The sequence below is a fragment of the Oenanthe melanoleuca genome, chromosome 1 (genome assembly GCF_029582105.1).
Source record: "Oenanthe melanoleuca isolate GR-GAL-2019-014 chromosome 1, OMel1.0, whole genome shotgun sequence".
NCBI lineage: Eukaryota > Metazoa > Chordata > Aves > Passeriformes > Muscicapidae > Oenanthe > Oenanthe melanoleuca.
The window spans coordinates 66,453,919-66,468,964 of record NC_079333.1 but is presented as its reverse complement, the minus strand read 5'-3'; the positions used below and the strand labels follow the sequence as shown (position 1 = coordinate 66,468,964).

Sequence of the window (15,046 nt, the reverse complement as noted above, 5' to 3'; positions counted from 1 at the left end):
CATGGTAACTTACATAAGGATGAACAGCACAGAAAAACACAATAGTTTCCTTCATATGATTTTTACCCTACACTATCTTCAGTTTCCTTCCCAGAAAAGATCTACAAAACAGTGATCCACTATTTCATTTCAGAAGTTGTTAAAATCAATGCCAGACATTTCAGCACCTAAATGTTATATAAAATACAGCTATTTTTATTTTCTACTTCTACATTAATATTTCTTTTAAGAAGAAATTATTCTTGTACAATGTATACAATTCTTCCTTCTAGAACTGATTTCCTTAAGTCTGTTATTTGGTATAATGGTTTCCAAAGTAATCAGATGCAATATCTGAAATCAGCTGACAGCTTACAAAGAAACATGATCCACGGGAAAGTGCTTAGAACAGAAGCTTTTACTGAGGGGGTGGATGCAGATACTTTAAGTGTTTAGGCTTATCAAAATAAAAGCTAAAAGTGGAAGATCCCATTCTCTACTTAACACTTTATCTATCTGCAGATAGTAACTTTATCTGACCTACAGATGTTTACTTTTCTGGCTAAACAGAGTTTGTTTCATTTCCGATGAACTGATTGGACAAGAGTGGCAATATAAGCAAGTTATCCAATTATGCCATTAAAAAAAAAATCAGGGGAAAAGGATATAATAAGATGTTTGTTGTCACCAGCACCAAAAATATATAAGATTAGAATGATGCTCTCTGATATAGTGCATTGAAGTAGCACATGATAATTCTAGTCATAGTGTAGAAACACCACTCAGTTTCTGTTACCTGATTTTACATTTCAAAAGCTGCTTTTTACTCCTTTCATAAAATATTATTTATGGAAATCAATACATTATAAAATTATTGCAACACAACTTCAACAGCATACTGCACATTTTAAAAATTCTTTATTTATAAACATGCTTTTTTCACGCTGCTTTCTTCAGTGTAGCACAAAATTATGCAAGGGATACTGCTGTACAAGTTAAAAACAAAAGAAAAGCCCAAACAATAATCGAGCTTTCTTCTCCTGTTTATTTTAATATCTTTATTACCAGCTCATCTTGTCAAAATGTGACTTTTAGGTAAATTTTAGCGGTGATGGTTCTGTCTGGGGCACCACAGAGCTACACAAAATTCTCATTAGCAATCATAAATTACAAAACGCTTTCAACATGTCCTTCTTTCTACCTTTCAGATGAAATTACAGTTTTGAAGAAGCTTTTACTCTTCCAGTTTTGACCTTACACTGACAAGTTTACGGGTTCTTCCAAACTGTATTAAAACTAATACAGAAATTCCATTACATTGGACCCAATACTTTGTTTCAAGTAAAACTGTGGTGACAGCCAAGTAGATCATGCAAGTTCAACCCCTGCATGCTTAACAGTCCATAGATACACTTCTTTCACAAAAAGCAACACTCTTGGCAACTGAGATTTACCTTCTTCACTTGATCTTCTATTATCAATTTTTCAGATTATGACAGAAGGTCAACCAAAAATATCCTTTTATTGCAGGTTGGAGGGAAAGGCATGACAGACTCAAGATTGCCAGTGCAGTGCACAAAAAGAACTCTGATATTTCTGCATAAGATTCATGACATTTTCCATACTGGTACGGACATATTTATTCCATAGAAATCATAACATTGTAAATATAAGAGGTGCAACAAACAGTGGGTTAGAAAAAAAAGCTGTCCTCTTCAAAAAGCTAACAGAGAGCTTTTCACATCTGGGTTTCACCTGATGCCTTCATTTGCTGAAAAATTCAAGTCCTTTTACACTTGCCTACTGGTAGCGATTTGTAAGTCTGCAATAGACTGCTCTCTACAAATGAGGCATAAAAGCAGAGATCTCCTGCTACATAAAAATAACAAATACAGGCTGCAAATGTAATGCTTGTTTTGTAACCACACACTGCATTTTCCAGCTTTACTAGTCTAAAAATAAGATTTATTTATCTGTAAATAGCAAAATCTTAATCTTGGGATTTTTAAGGCAAAAAAAAAAAAAAAAAAAATCTTGAAACAAAATTTGATTCTGAACCTGTTAAAAACACTTCATGATGTTTCTTTTTTTTGAATGCTACCTAATAGCATCAACAGCTTATACGATCAGTTATTAGTCTTCTATTTTTAGAAAAATACATAAAACCTATATCATTAAAACAATCTCCATTAACAGAATCACAGAATGGTCTGTGTTGGAAGGGAGCTTAAAGATAAAAGCGTTCCAATCTCCCTACCATGGACAAGGACACCTTCCACTAGACCAGGTTGCTCAAAGCCCCCTCCGGCCTGGCCTCGAGCACTTCCTCAGATGGGATGCTCACAGCTTCTCTACACATGTTCCAGTGCCTCACACCCTTCACAGGAAACAATTTCTTCCTATACCTAATACACATCTACCCTCCTCCAGTTTGAAGCCATTCTCCCTTGACCTGTCACTGCATGTCCTCATAAGAAGACTCTCTCTGGCTTTCTTGTACAGCCCCTTTAGGTACTGGAAGGCTATGATAAGGGCTCCACAGAGCCTTCTTTTCTCCAGGCTGAACAATCCCAATTTCTATAGCCTTTCTTCATAGGAGAGGCTCTCCATCCCTCTCATCATGCTGGTGGCCTCCCCTGGACTCTCTCCAGCAGGTCCCTGTCCCTCCTGTGCTGGACCCCAGGGCTGATGCAGCACTGCAGGTGGGTCTCACAGAGCAGAGCAGAGGGGCAGAATCCCCTCCCTGCCCTGCTGCCCACGCTGCTCTGGATGCAGCCCAGGACACCTTTGGTTTCTGGGCTGGGAGTGCCCATGGCTGGGCCATGTCCAGCCTCTCACCCACAGCACCCCCAAGCCCTTCCCAGCAGGGCTGCTCCATCTGTTCCTTCTCCAACCTGTGTTTGTGCTTGGGATTGCCCCAGGCCAGGCACAGGACCTTATACACTGGGCCTTGTTGAAATTCATGATGTTTGCATCCACTCACCTCTCAAGCCTGTCAAGGTCCTTCTGGGTGCCTTCCTTCCCTCCAGCATGTCAACCACACCACACAGCTTGGCGTCAAACACCAAGGCAAACTTGCTGAAGGCAAGCACCAAGATCAATCAGCTCTGATTTAGGTCACTAGTAGCCACTGAAAAATCAAAACTAAAACAAATAATCTGTAACTACACTTGGAGAATAGTTTTAAGAGCAGAAGAGCTAAATAAATCTTTCTGCAAAATAAATGTCTTCATTTTCTTGTTTATTTGGAAAAAAACCCCCACATTCACAACAGTTTTTTAAAAGAAATATTTCACAATTTTCTAGAATGCAAGGATTCTTGAGAAAATACACCAAACAAACCACATTGTATTTTAGCTTACTAGCTTTCTCCTCAGTATCAGTTTATCCTCCACAAATAAGGTAGTTTACAACATGCCTTTTTCTTCAAATGTGTGTTTTAACACCAATCTCCCATGAACCAGTGCAGACCAGCTAGCAGGAAGGCAACTATTTCCAGTTCTCTACCAAATGCATTTATGCTCTGCTACAATATAGCCCTGGCCCCAGCACTCCAGAGAAACACCATCCTCTAAAGACTGGTGAACCTTCAGACTAATAAACACTGAACTACTAAATGATTAAGCTTATAAGACACTTCAGCAAAATGCAGAAGATAGAAATTTCCAGCTATTTTTTGCTTTTATGTATTCAAAACTAAGTGAACAAATCTGATTAGAATTCCTGATTGCACAGAACAGATGCACATCATTTTCTTTTCCTCACCTCCCCATCACTTGGCAGCATCAACTATCCAACACTCAGATCTAGCAACATCCCTTCATGATAACTAAGTGGGGGTTGGTTTGTTGTTTTTTCTTTTTTTTCATGAGGCATCTCTGCAGAAAGTTTTCAACAGTAGTTAGTATGTCAAAAGGTCAAAGGTGTAAAATCTGCACTAGAAGCAGGAAAACTGAACAGAAGTCCATTGCTGCCATTCCACAGCTGTGCAGAAATACCAAATGTGTCTGTTAAACAGGGATTAGATACCATGGAAACCCAGAACCTCTGGAGGCAAACTTCAGCTGAAAAGAATCCAGAGATTTATAATGAATGTCGTTGAAAAATAAGTTGCCAAAAGAATGGCTCTTCTACCACAGTGAATTTTCTTGTACAAAAATAATCTGAAGCAAGTGAAAGTGTTTCAAAGGCATTTAAGTGATACTTAAATTATCTTAGTTCTCTTTTAACTAGAGATCTTTAGGCTATTGAATTTTTTAATTTTTTTTAATAATCTTATAAATCAGATTTAAAAAAAAAACACTAAGTAAAACAATGGTGATCGGGACTTCATGATGGAAAAGAGAATAAAAACATTTTAATGTGTGTGTAGATAGACCTATATAGATATGTCTGCCCATCCCAACAACTACCTCACATATAACATCCTCTTTCATTTTACATAGATTATAATCCAGATTTAACTGATTAATTACACATTTGGTAGCACAACATACACATCTGCATTCATTCCCTATGGCTTCTATTGAGATGCATTCCTTCCAAATCCTTCCATTAACAGTAAAAGTAGAGGTATTAGTGAATATGAGAACATATCTGGTGTAATGTTTGAACTCTTCTAGAAAAGTAAATGTTCTAAGACTAATGATACTAGAAGTATGGTCTTATTCTTCAAAGTATATCCATTTCCCTTCCCCTTTTCTTGAAGGTTTCTTGCCTAATAAAGAATTATGCCTCAATAATTTTGAATACTGGAATTACAATCCAAACAAATATATGCTTCATATTTATTGTAAAATTATAAATTGGGCATTGTTTCCTAGGGTTTTTCCTATTGCAGAGTCATACAAATTAATAGAGAAATTTGCCAACAAAAAACTGATGTCTCTAAATACTGACAACAACGGCTGGGACCAACATTTTCAAATCTTCACAAGGGTATAAAAAATTTATGGGAAAAAAACATTGTTAAAAGCTTACTCTAAAGCTTTGTACACAATGAGATACTGCAACTCTGATCTACTCCAGGATGCAGAAGTCACTAAAAACATTGTCGCCTATCATGTAGCCTTCTGTTTGTCAAATAGTAACTTGAGAACAGCTTGAGGAACTGGTTTAAATTCTATAAACAAAGTATAAAAAAGAGGTTTTCCTCCTTGAACACTTTCCAGATAGAAGAAACTCGGTAACAAAACAGAAGCTACATTACCAAGACCAGAGGTCAGTTTAAGGGCATGTTCTGACTCCTACACAGTCATCAGCACAGGAGTCTTAATCACTTCTTTGACATCCATTTTCCTCAGGCTCCCCAATATGCATGGCAGGTCCATTCCAGCTGGTAAAGTGTACATCTCTGCCTATTCCACTAACATCTGTCTCAGATTTGATGCATGAGTTTGTTTTCTTGAATCTGCAGATATAATCTGCCTGTATAACCTTACATATTGACAGACTGCGTATGTTTGCTTCTCCTTGTGTACTTTCTTTTCTAAATCAAACCTCAGTGAGCACTCTACAATTTTAATATTGCACAATTAGGTGAACAACAGCTTCTCGACTGCTTTACCCACTGCATCTGTAAGTATTGGTCACTTCCAACTCGCACCACCTATTTCAGAAAACTTTTAAGAAATCCACTTCCCCTTCCTTTCTGTAGCTCCCCTTGTGAGTAACCAAAACTGTGGACAGTACCAAACACAGGTCCTGTGTTTCACACAATGATATTTCATGTTCATTCTCACGATATTCCCTAATGACAATGTTTCGTCAGGTTTTGTTGGCAGCTGCACTTACCAACAGCTTCAGTCACAGGTCATGTCTTTACTCAGAAGCAGCTTTATAAAATCAGTACAGAAAGTAGATGCTGATCATTCTTAAGTCACAGAGAACATACACAGCACGTAAACTGTAAAAGTAGAGGGAACAGGAAAGCCTGTAAAAGAGCAGACTCAATATTCAACAATTAGTTCCATTTTCCCTTTTAGCCTACATCCATTTGGGCTGCAAAATTAAATGTTGATTGAAAAAGCTGAATATTACTCTAAATGTTATACATATTCCAGTTAAAGTACAATGGGAAAGCTCAAGCATAAAAACTTCTTAAAGACAATGCAGGACGATGCTAAAATGATAAATTTATTTTACAAGGGAATAACAAAGATGAAGAAGAGTTTCTTCATGGAAATGTATTATAGAAACTGAACTGCAGAAGCAGCATGCAGTTTCACCTCAAACTCCTGATTTGAAAGAAGTAGGAAAAAAAGATTCAAGTTTGTGTCTCTTGTATCATGCATGGGTGTCATTGAAAATTCTTCAGAAAAACTATGAAAAACTTAAAAAGTCTCAAGTTTATCACCAACCCAGGAATTTTATGGCATGTGTGCTTAAATAAAGCACCCCGCCCCCCCAGCAGAACAGTTTCCTACTCAACAATATCACTCAGTAGCCCAAATTGAAATCATTAAATAAAATATAAATCAGAGGATACTATTAATTCTATTCTTATTAACGAGTCAATTGTGCTTGACTTTTTCAGTGTAACCCATTTTCTAAGTAACTGGAAATGGAGTAGTTGAGCTTATTGTGAACCACAAGAACAAGCTCTACTGAAAAGATTTTCATTTTGACTTTGACAACTCACACAACACTTACACACATTCAAGGTCTTTCTTTTAAGAAAGGCATGTTTAGGTCTCAACACATAGTTGGCAATTTTTTCAACGCTCCTGTTAAAGAGTGCCGACTGAGAAATTAAAAACACTCCTACAAAATATGTGGCACAAAGGACAATTCTCTGGACCTCTCAATTGCCAGCGAGATGATACACACACCTGAAAGCAGGCACTTTCCAGCAGGTTGGTTAATTATAAGGCAGCAAAAAAAACCAAAAAAGCAGCAGTCCAGGAAATTCACCTCTTGAGAAGACAGCAGAACATAACCAAATCAATGCTGTCACTAAATCATAGAAAGTATTCTTAGGAGGAAAATAGTATATATGGAGGTACACAGGAAAGAAACATAAGTCACACTGCTCAACATCAGCTGTGGCCCAGCACTGCAGGGCTTTAGTGGCCAGCTCCTTTATTTGAATTATGCACTCATTCTAGAATTTGGAAGAGATTTTAAAGAGTAAATAGCTTGTGCAAGTATTTCCTAACCCTTTATTCCATGTATTTGATGCAAGTCAATTTTATGACCACAACCCTGAAGATTCAATTAAGAGCCTTAATGCTTCAGTACATTCCTTGAAAAATACCTTAAGGACTGCTTCTGTTAAATTTCAAGATATAACAATTGATTCATAAGTGCCATGACTAAAATGGACAATTGGCTTCAGTATCACCCAAGACCCCTATCTCAATTGTTTCATGTTTTACCAAAGGCACCACTTACTCCTCAAAGATGACAAGTGTTAATTACACTAACCATTACCAAAGCAATGTTTAATCACGAGCTTGCACCACTTTTAAAGAACCCCAAACTTCTTTCCTGCAGGAAGGAAAGAACTGCTACTGTAAGTATTCTCTTTTCAATAATCTTTCCTCAAGGCTGCTCTACATTACAAGGCTGCTCTTTTCAGATTAATCAGGGAAAAACAAAAGCATGCTCAATAGCTCAATATATATCTTTACCAAGGACATAATTCTGATCTCCCCTACAAGAGCAACCAGTGAATTACTTTCAACAGGTAAAATATTGTTCAAAGCTAAAATGGACAAATCATGTTTGTGAATATGTTAAGTTACCCTCCAAGAGTGAGGAGACCGACTTTTTCTTCATTTTTCACAGGAAATCCACATTTTACAAGTAAGAAGGTGGCAGATCTCTGCCAAGCACCTAGTAACTAAAGAAAAAGAAAGATGGGTTTATAAAGAAAGATGGAGTAATATACAGTTATTGCAGATATATGTGTCTACACCACTCAAAGTTCAGAGGACTTCTTTGTGATTGTTCTGTGCAGTCCAAACACAGCTGGAGGCACAACCATGGATGATATTGGGGGGCATGAATCAGTATCTAATGTTTTGGTTATGGAGTGATTGAGGACTAAATTAGACTGTCTCAGTTTAGCCTAATCTTACCCATGAAAAAAGAAACAACACTTAAGTGGAACAAACAGTTATACGTTAAAATGGAAATATATTTTTCACTTTCACTGTAAATCAGACATGCTCTGAGTGCGGGCTGTGCCTGACATGACTTAAGCATAAACCAGAAAAAGTTAGTCATTCTCATTAAAAAATACAGCTGGTGAAGGGGGTGCCCAATTTACTAAAATCAGCTACTTGTGACTGTGTTTGCCCAGGAAGTGGGAGACCTAAGCCTGAGGCAGCTGAAACCCACAGACTTGGCTCTGCAGTAGTTCAGTTTCAGTAGAAAAAGTTGGCAGTGCCTCTCCAACTTAACAAGTTGCCAGGGTTTTTTTTCATTCTTTTTTTTTACTCAATCTCTTAGGATTGCTTTTCTTCTTCATCTGAAAATGGCTTCCCTGATTTGAGTGTACTGGTATATTTCCAGTATATATATTTCCTCCTTTCCAAACAGCTAGAAATCTAGATGGAGATTTGAGGCTATGAAACTTCAGAAAATACTGAAATCTGTGACTGCAAGTTGAACACAGAAGTCCCACAAATTTAGGTGTGATGACATTACCGGTTGCCACATCTTCCTTGTTTTGTCAACACTGTCACAGAGAAGAAAGTTTCAAAATATGCCTGCAACTAGCCATTTGTCAAAAGTAAATAATTTTCCCCATCTAGAAGACTACTACTAACATTTTGTATTAATGCAGTTCTTGATTTCTGAGATTATCCTGATATGGTCCCTATATATTTTTTAGATACAAATAAGGATGGAGAATGCTTACAGGTTCTCCTTTTTAAAGCACCACGGAAAGAACATCGAGTTTGGCCACAACACAGCTGACTCCTGCTCAGAATCCTGCTATTTGAAGTAATTTTATTCATGTTACTGAACCTTCCTAATAGGATTAGAAGACTTACTAGATGTGACACACATGCCACAGCCTGAAGCAGCCTTTTTACATTACGTGACTTCATGTCACTGCACAGATCAGGTACATCCTTCTCCAGGATTCATGCATCTTTCAAGAACCTAAAAATCCCCATTGCACAAGATAGGCTCAGCCACACCAAGACCTCACTGCCTCTGTTCACAGGCCAGTCCTGTTCACAACCTCTCCTCCTGTACTACCTTTGCACAGATGCAACCTTAGATTCTGGCCTACAAAAATCTTTGGTGAAAAACCTGAGTGGAACAACCCAGGCACATTTTGCTAGTTTTACTTTTTTTTTTCTTTTCCTCAATATGGTCAATTTGTGTGCAGAATTGCTTAGGTCATCCTGTGTTCACACCAAAATAGAAAGGAAACTGCCCACATAAAACCCCATAAAGTTACTGTAACCACTGATATTCCTGGGGTACCAGTTAGCCAGGGTTTCATGCTATGAATCAGCCGCAGAGAAGGGTATTATGTCTGAGGTCCTCCAAGAGATTAAAAAAATCAGATAGTAATGGCAATACACAGTTAGACAACCCTGCTTTAAACTTCTACAAAATATTGTACCTGTCCAGAACCTCAGCACCTTTACTTAGGAGCAACATACAGAGAGATTTGTTTATTTCCTTGTTCACATAAAACTACAAAGTACTTAGAAACTTAACTAAAAATTAAAAAAAAAAAAAAAGGAAAATTAAGTCCTTTAAGTATTAACTGCATCTCTGCTGTATCTGCAAACACCTCAGCAGTTATATTTTTTTTTTTTTGGGCAGGATTCTTCATTAAAAATAGCAAAAAAATGTTTACGAAAATATTAAAGCTATTCCTTCAAGAGAAAAATTACTGTTTAATAGAGAAATTTGTAACAATTAAGTGCTACAAAAATAAATTAAAAATTTTAAATGGCTTATATTACAGTCCAAAAACAACTAAGATGCAAGGACAGAACAAATTATGTCTGAAGGCATCATTTACTTCCTTTCAGGAGATCGTCATTTGGTTTTCTAAGCATTAAAAGTCTAAACTAGGTGTTTCACGTGCAAAAAGTCAGTGCAATAAAAAAATTGTGTCTTCTTCAGATTGAGAGTCCTATCATTAAAAATACCTGTGCAACTGTCACAAGCAACAACTCTAACACTTATCAGTTAATGCATCCTTCCTCAGTACTTTTTAATACTATAAATTTAGTCCTCCAGATGCAGAAATTTATCTTCCAGTTACGACATCATCCTGTATCTGTGGAAAGCAACAGAATTGCCCTAAGCTAGCTGGAGCTGTTCAGTAACACCAATTACATAAAAGTTTTCCTAAGAAAATAAATACTCTAGAAAATACAGTAGATATATAGATATAATCTACTGGTCCTACATCAAACCATAGAATTACCTACATTTTGGAGTTTATTTGCCAATCGCTATTAGGCTCAGCCCCCAGAAAAGAAAGAAGGAAGAGATTTTCTTTGTTCACATTTCCTGTGCAGGTTGACTTTAACGAGAGTTACAAAGATGACTTTGAGCAAGATTTTTAACCAAGTAACACTGGGAGAGTAAAAAGTCAATGACAATGGAGGTAACAGATACAGAAAAGTTATCTGAGTTTGTGTTTTGCTATAGTGTTTACAGAACAAATTTTCATCTCTTAGCACCATTTATTTAAGCACACACAATTTATACAAGACTAATAATCCTTTTAATAACCACAATTTCTTTATCCCTTTATAGTACCATAAAACAGCAGGCTGCCATCAGATTCTTGCCTCAACTATCACTCGCAAACCCCACCAAAACCAAGTGCTACAGTGGCATGGCAAGTTCAGTAACAGCTGAATTGACATCCCTGTGCAGAGCTGCCTTTGGCTCCACCCAAATCGGCTTGTTACCTTCCCATTTCATCATTTACCTATTTAGCTCTGACCAAACCCTAAGTCAAAGACTCCACACTACCTGACCCTAAACTGGTTACCCACACTTTAAGCAAGAAAGACTGGTTATTATAATTCATGAGCAGTAAATCCTGCAGCCTTCAATACAATTTCTGTGCCTAAATCACTCACATGCACGTGAAGTCTTCCCTCATGACTCAGTTATCTGGAAACCCACATTTCTAAGTAAAAAAGGCAACCTCGAGATTTAATGCTTAGCTGCTTTCTCAGTTTTATCTGCTGCAGAAAACAGCTGAATTTCCTCCTCTTTCTTTCAGTACAGATTCACAAAGCATCATTCCAATCACTTTTTCTTGCAAACAGGCTGGACTAGAAGCAGACGTTTCAGATAAGATAGTAATGCTATTAAAGTCAGATGACCAAAAACCAGAAGGTATAAACAATCAGGAGAATGATTACTGAAGAATTTTATTATAATTTTCCTAAACTTGATGCCTTATCCAACAAAGAGCAGAACAAGGGAACAAATAGAAAAAAATTCAACAATAAGTAAATGATAAAGTTGAACTGACTTATACCTGCAAGGAATGTCATCTGTAAAATTTAAGACACATTTACCAACAGGAATGCAGTCACTCAAGTGACTAAGGAAAAGAAAAAAGGAAGTAAAGCAAGACAACAAAGGTTGGCTAATTTACTTCTAATGTCATACTCCTGCAGGGAAGCATGACAAATTCTTACCCATCAATTATTTGTCTTTTTGCCCTACCAAGAGAGACAAAACAGGAGGGCCAGAAAGCAATACAAATCACACATGCCCACGGCAGATAGTTACGTAATGCTGACGTACTGCCTGCTCTTTGCTCACAGCACTTTGCTGCAATTCCAAGTACCAGCTTTTAACAGTTACCCAGTTTGAACACTTTTATACTGCTTTGTAAATAAAAAGCAGACACACAAAGAGGAGCAGAATGAAGCTTCAGAGCTACTTTCAACAGAGATAAAAATAAGAAAAGCTGAAGGTTAGCTTTATGACGAGATATTTTCTGTTTCATAAAAAGTCATAGAACTGGCTTTTTGTACTAAAACTCAAAACTAAATTGCCTGCCAATCCAAAGTCTTTTAGCTTGACTTGCTTGAAGAAACCACAAACAAAAAGAGAAAGACAGCTCCTTCAACTTAACTGAAGTGCTACTGCCAGGAACAGAAACACAAGTCAGTAATTCTTTCAATAATATACACCTAGAAATCTTTCTATTTAGAAGAAAACTTGCCCTGAATAGAGTCAAACGCATCAGCTAAAGTAAAGGCAGAATGGGTACATTCTGCAGGCCCAAAAAGTATTTATTATTAATCACGGGAGAAAGAAACAAGAAAAAAACAAAACAAAAATACAGCTAATACAGCAGAACTGGCCAGATTTCACAAAACTAAATCCATAAAACATTCATAAAATGTGATACTAGCCATATTAAGTCATTTTTTTCCTACATTTCATCTTTAAAAACTAGGACACAACCATAAAATCAGCAATGATCTATTGCTCAGTACCTATCATACCCATTATGTAAGCAAATACATCACAACACTTAAGATCACATGCTTGAATAATCAGCTGCTAATTAAATATATCTGCAATTGCCTTGATCCTTCCTTTCTCTGACCTAAAACAGTAAGTAAACATCACAAAAATCTCAGTCTTCAGCAGCCAGACGTAACAAAGAAACCAAAACAATATACTCCTTCCTGTGGGGCAGTTATAAGTAAGACTGTATTTTAAAGTCTAGAGCACAGCAGACTGATTTATAACAAATGACTACACAATTTAATATACACAGCAAACTGAGGAGGCCACCTCATGCAGTCAAACACTAAGATAAGCCCTTTTGGAAGGCCACACCAAAGAGTGCTTACCCAAAACTGGGGGCATCAGCACCCATCACTGGAACTTCCTAATAAGCATAAGATAAAAATATTACAGACATAAATTATTTCTTCGTGTGCTTTTTTTTTGTACTCCTTTGAGTAACTAAATTAAAGTCTCCCTTCTACCTGTCTGACCTCTAATAACAACTCTTAAAACATGCCCAGGTTACCTCAGGCCTTGAGGGAGATAATGTTTGTAGGCTCTCAAGAAAATGCTCTGCCAGCATTTTCCTTCTCTGTTGCAGAGAAGAAGGAATGACTTTAGAACTTCTACTGATTTCAAGTTATGGAAGCACAGTGCCAGAAAAGAAATGTGCTAGAAAGAACTGACCCATAAAGCAGTTGGTGACCAACTACCATCCTAAAGGCACACGTCACAGGGTGTGTGGTGTGTTCATCACCTGTAGGACAATCTCTGTATCTAAGGGCCCAAAAGCATACAGAAATTTACAATGCTGTAAGCCTATCAAAATAAATATTCCAAATATAATAAAAGCATTTCCTATTATTTTTTCTTAAATCATAACCTAGGAACAATCTGAATATAAATACCAGTATTTACACATGCACAGACATAAGTGTGATTACTGCTGTGGACATTATTTTCACTGCTCAAGATGTAAAACACAAACACTAAGATAAATAATTCAGGATTAAGCTAGAAGATTGCAGTAGCAGTTTGAATCACAAAGAGTAACAAAGATTTCAGACTTGCTTATCTTTACATTCATAGCAAAGCTATAAAGTACAAGGAACTTGACGATAAAATTTTAACTTTTGAGGAGACTGATTGCACCCAAGTCATTTTTACACCAAGTAATCAGAAAAGCTTATATGTTTTGATTATAATTGACCTTAAGCTAAGGACTGCAAGATTTATGTAACTGACATTAAGCTAGTGACTGAGAAACAAACAGGACAAGCAATTCGGGCAGGATGAAAATCTTTGTATTCTAAATGATTACTTCTGCGGTTAAGTTCAGGAACGAAAGAAAAATTGGTCTCAGTGACCCACAAAGCTGCAGAGCGTTCTCGAGAAGAGTGTGTTCGTGCATGTGCATGCACACAGACACACACACACTGAAGGTCAGTCTCCTCCCTGCATTTCACACTTCCCTCCCTCCCGCTCATCTTCACACAGGCCTTGCGCTCTATCCCTGTGCCAGAGTACGGCCTTTCAGAAATCCCAAGGCTCCAGCGGCTGTCTCCGCGGCCCGCACTCAGCAGACGAGCGCTGTCCCTTCCTCCCCCGCTCCGCCCCGCTCCCCTCCCGGCCGCGCTCTCCGGAGGCGCCGGGAAAACCCGCCGAGCCCGGGCCGGGACCGGCCGCGGGAGGGGAGAGGCAGGCGGGCAAAGCCGGCTTCAGGGCAGGCCGGGCAGCCCCTCCGAGCCGGGGGGAAACAGCCCCCGCCGCCCGAGCGAGGCCCGGCTGTCAGAGCCCCTCGGTGGTTCGGGCCACGCTTGGCCGCGGTGCCGGTCCCGGTTCGCGCCGGAGCCCCGCGCGTAGCAGCGGAGAGGCGGCGGCGGGGGAAGGGCGCCCCGGTCGCACCGTGCCCCTTCGCCGGGCCGAGGGGCGGGCGGAGGCGAGCGGGGCCTCCGGGGCCGCACTCACCACTTGGTAGCGGCTGACGGGCTGGTGGTGATCCATCCTGGCCGCCCGCCGACACGCACGGGCGCGGCCGCAGCTCCTCCGACCTGGCGCCGCGTCGCTCGGGCTGCGCTCCCCTTCTTTCTTCCTTCCTTCCTTCCGCCGCCCGCTCGCCCGGCGCCGCCGCCGCCGCCCGGCCCTGCCCCGCTGCCGCCGCCCCCCGCCCGCCCCCGCGGTGGCGGAGCCGGCCCAGGCCCCGCCCCGCCCCGCCGGGGCCGCGCTCCCCGTGCCCGTGCCCGGGGCCGGGAGCGAGCGCCGCCGGGACTCTCCGGGGCCGGGAGCGAGCGCCGCCGGGGCTGGCAGTGAGCGCCTCCGGGACTCTCCGGGTCCGGGAGCGAGCGCCCCCGGGGCTGGCAGTGAGCGCCTCCGGGACTCTCCGGGTCCGGGAGCGAGCGCCCCCGGGGCTGGCAGTGAGCGCCTCCGGGACTCCCCGGGTCCGGGAGCGAGCGCCTCCGCCCCCGGGGCTGGCAGTGAGCGCCGCCGCCCCCAGCTCGGAGCGGCTCCACCGCGGCTGCCGAGAGCGGGACTTGCTTCGTCCTTCCTAGGCCTTTACGTCCCAGGCCTTGCCTAAATATTTATCACTGTTGATCAC

At 40.1% G+C, this 15,046-nt stretch overlaps 1 protein-coding gene across 2 annotated transcripts in view; it reads right to left on the bottom strand.

The window, feature by feature from the left end:
* NDFIP2 (Nedd4 family interacting protein 2) overlaps positions 1-14,605 on the bottom strand; it is a 44,401-nt gene extending 29,796 nt beyond the window's left edge. Inside the window, exon 1 of one of the 2 annotated variants that reach the window (XM_056482334.1) lies at positions 14,419-14,605. In XM_056482334.1, the coding sequence (XP_056338309.1) occupies positions 14,419-14,454 (36 nt within the window). In that variant the 5' untranslated portion in view covers positions 14,455-14,605. The remainder of the gene's footprint in view (positions 1-14,418) is intronic. The other variant, XM_056482327.1, reaches the window with a different exon arrangement.
* Positions 14,606-15,046: the final 441 nt, after the last annotated feature.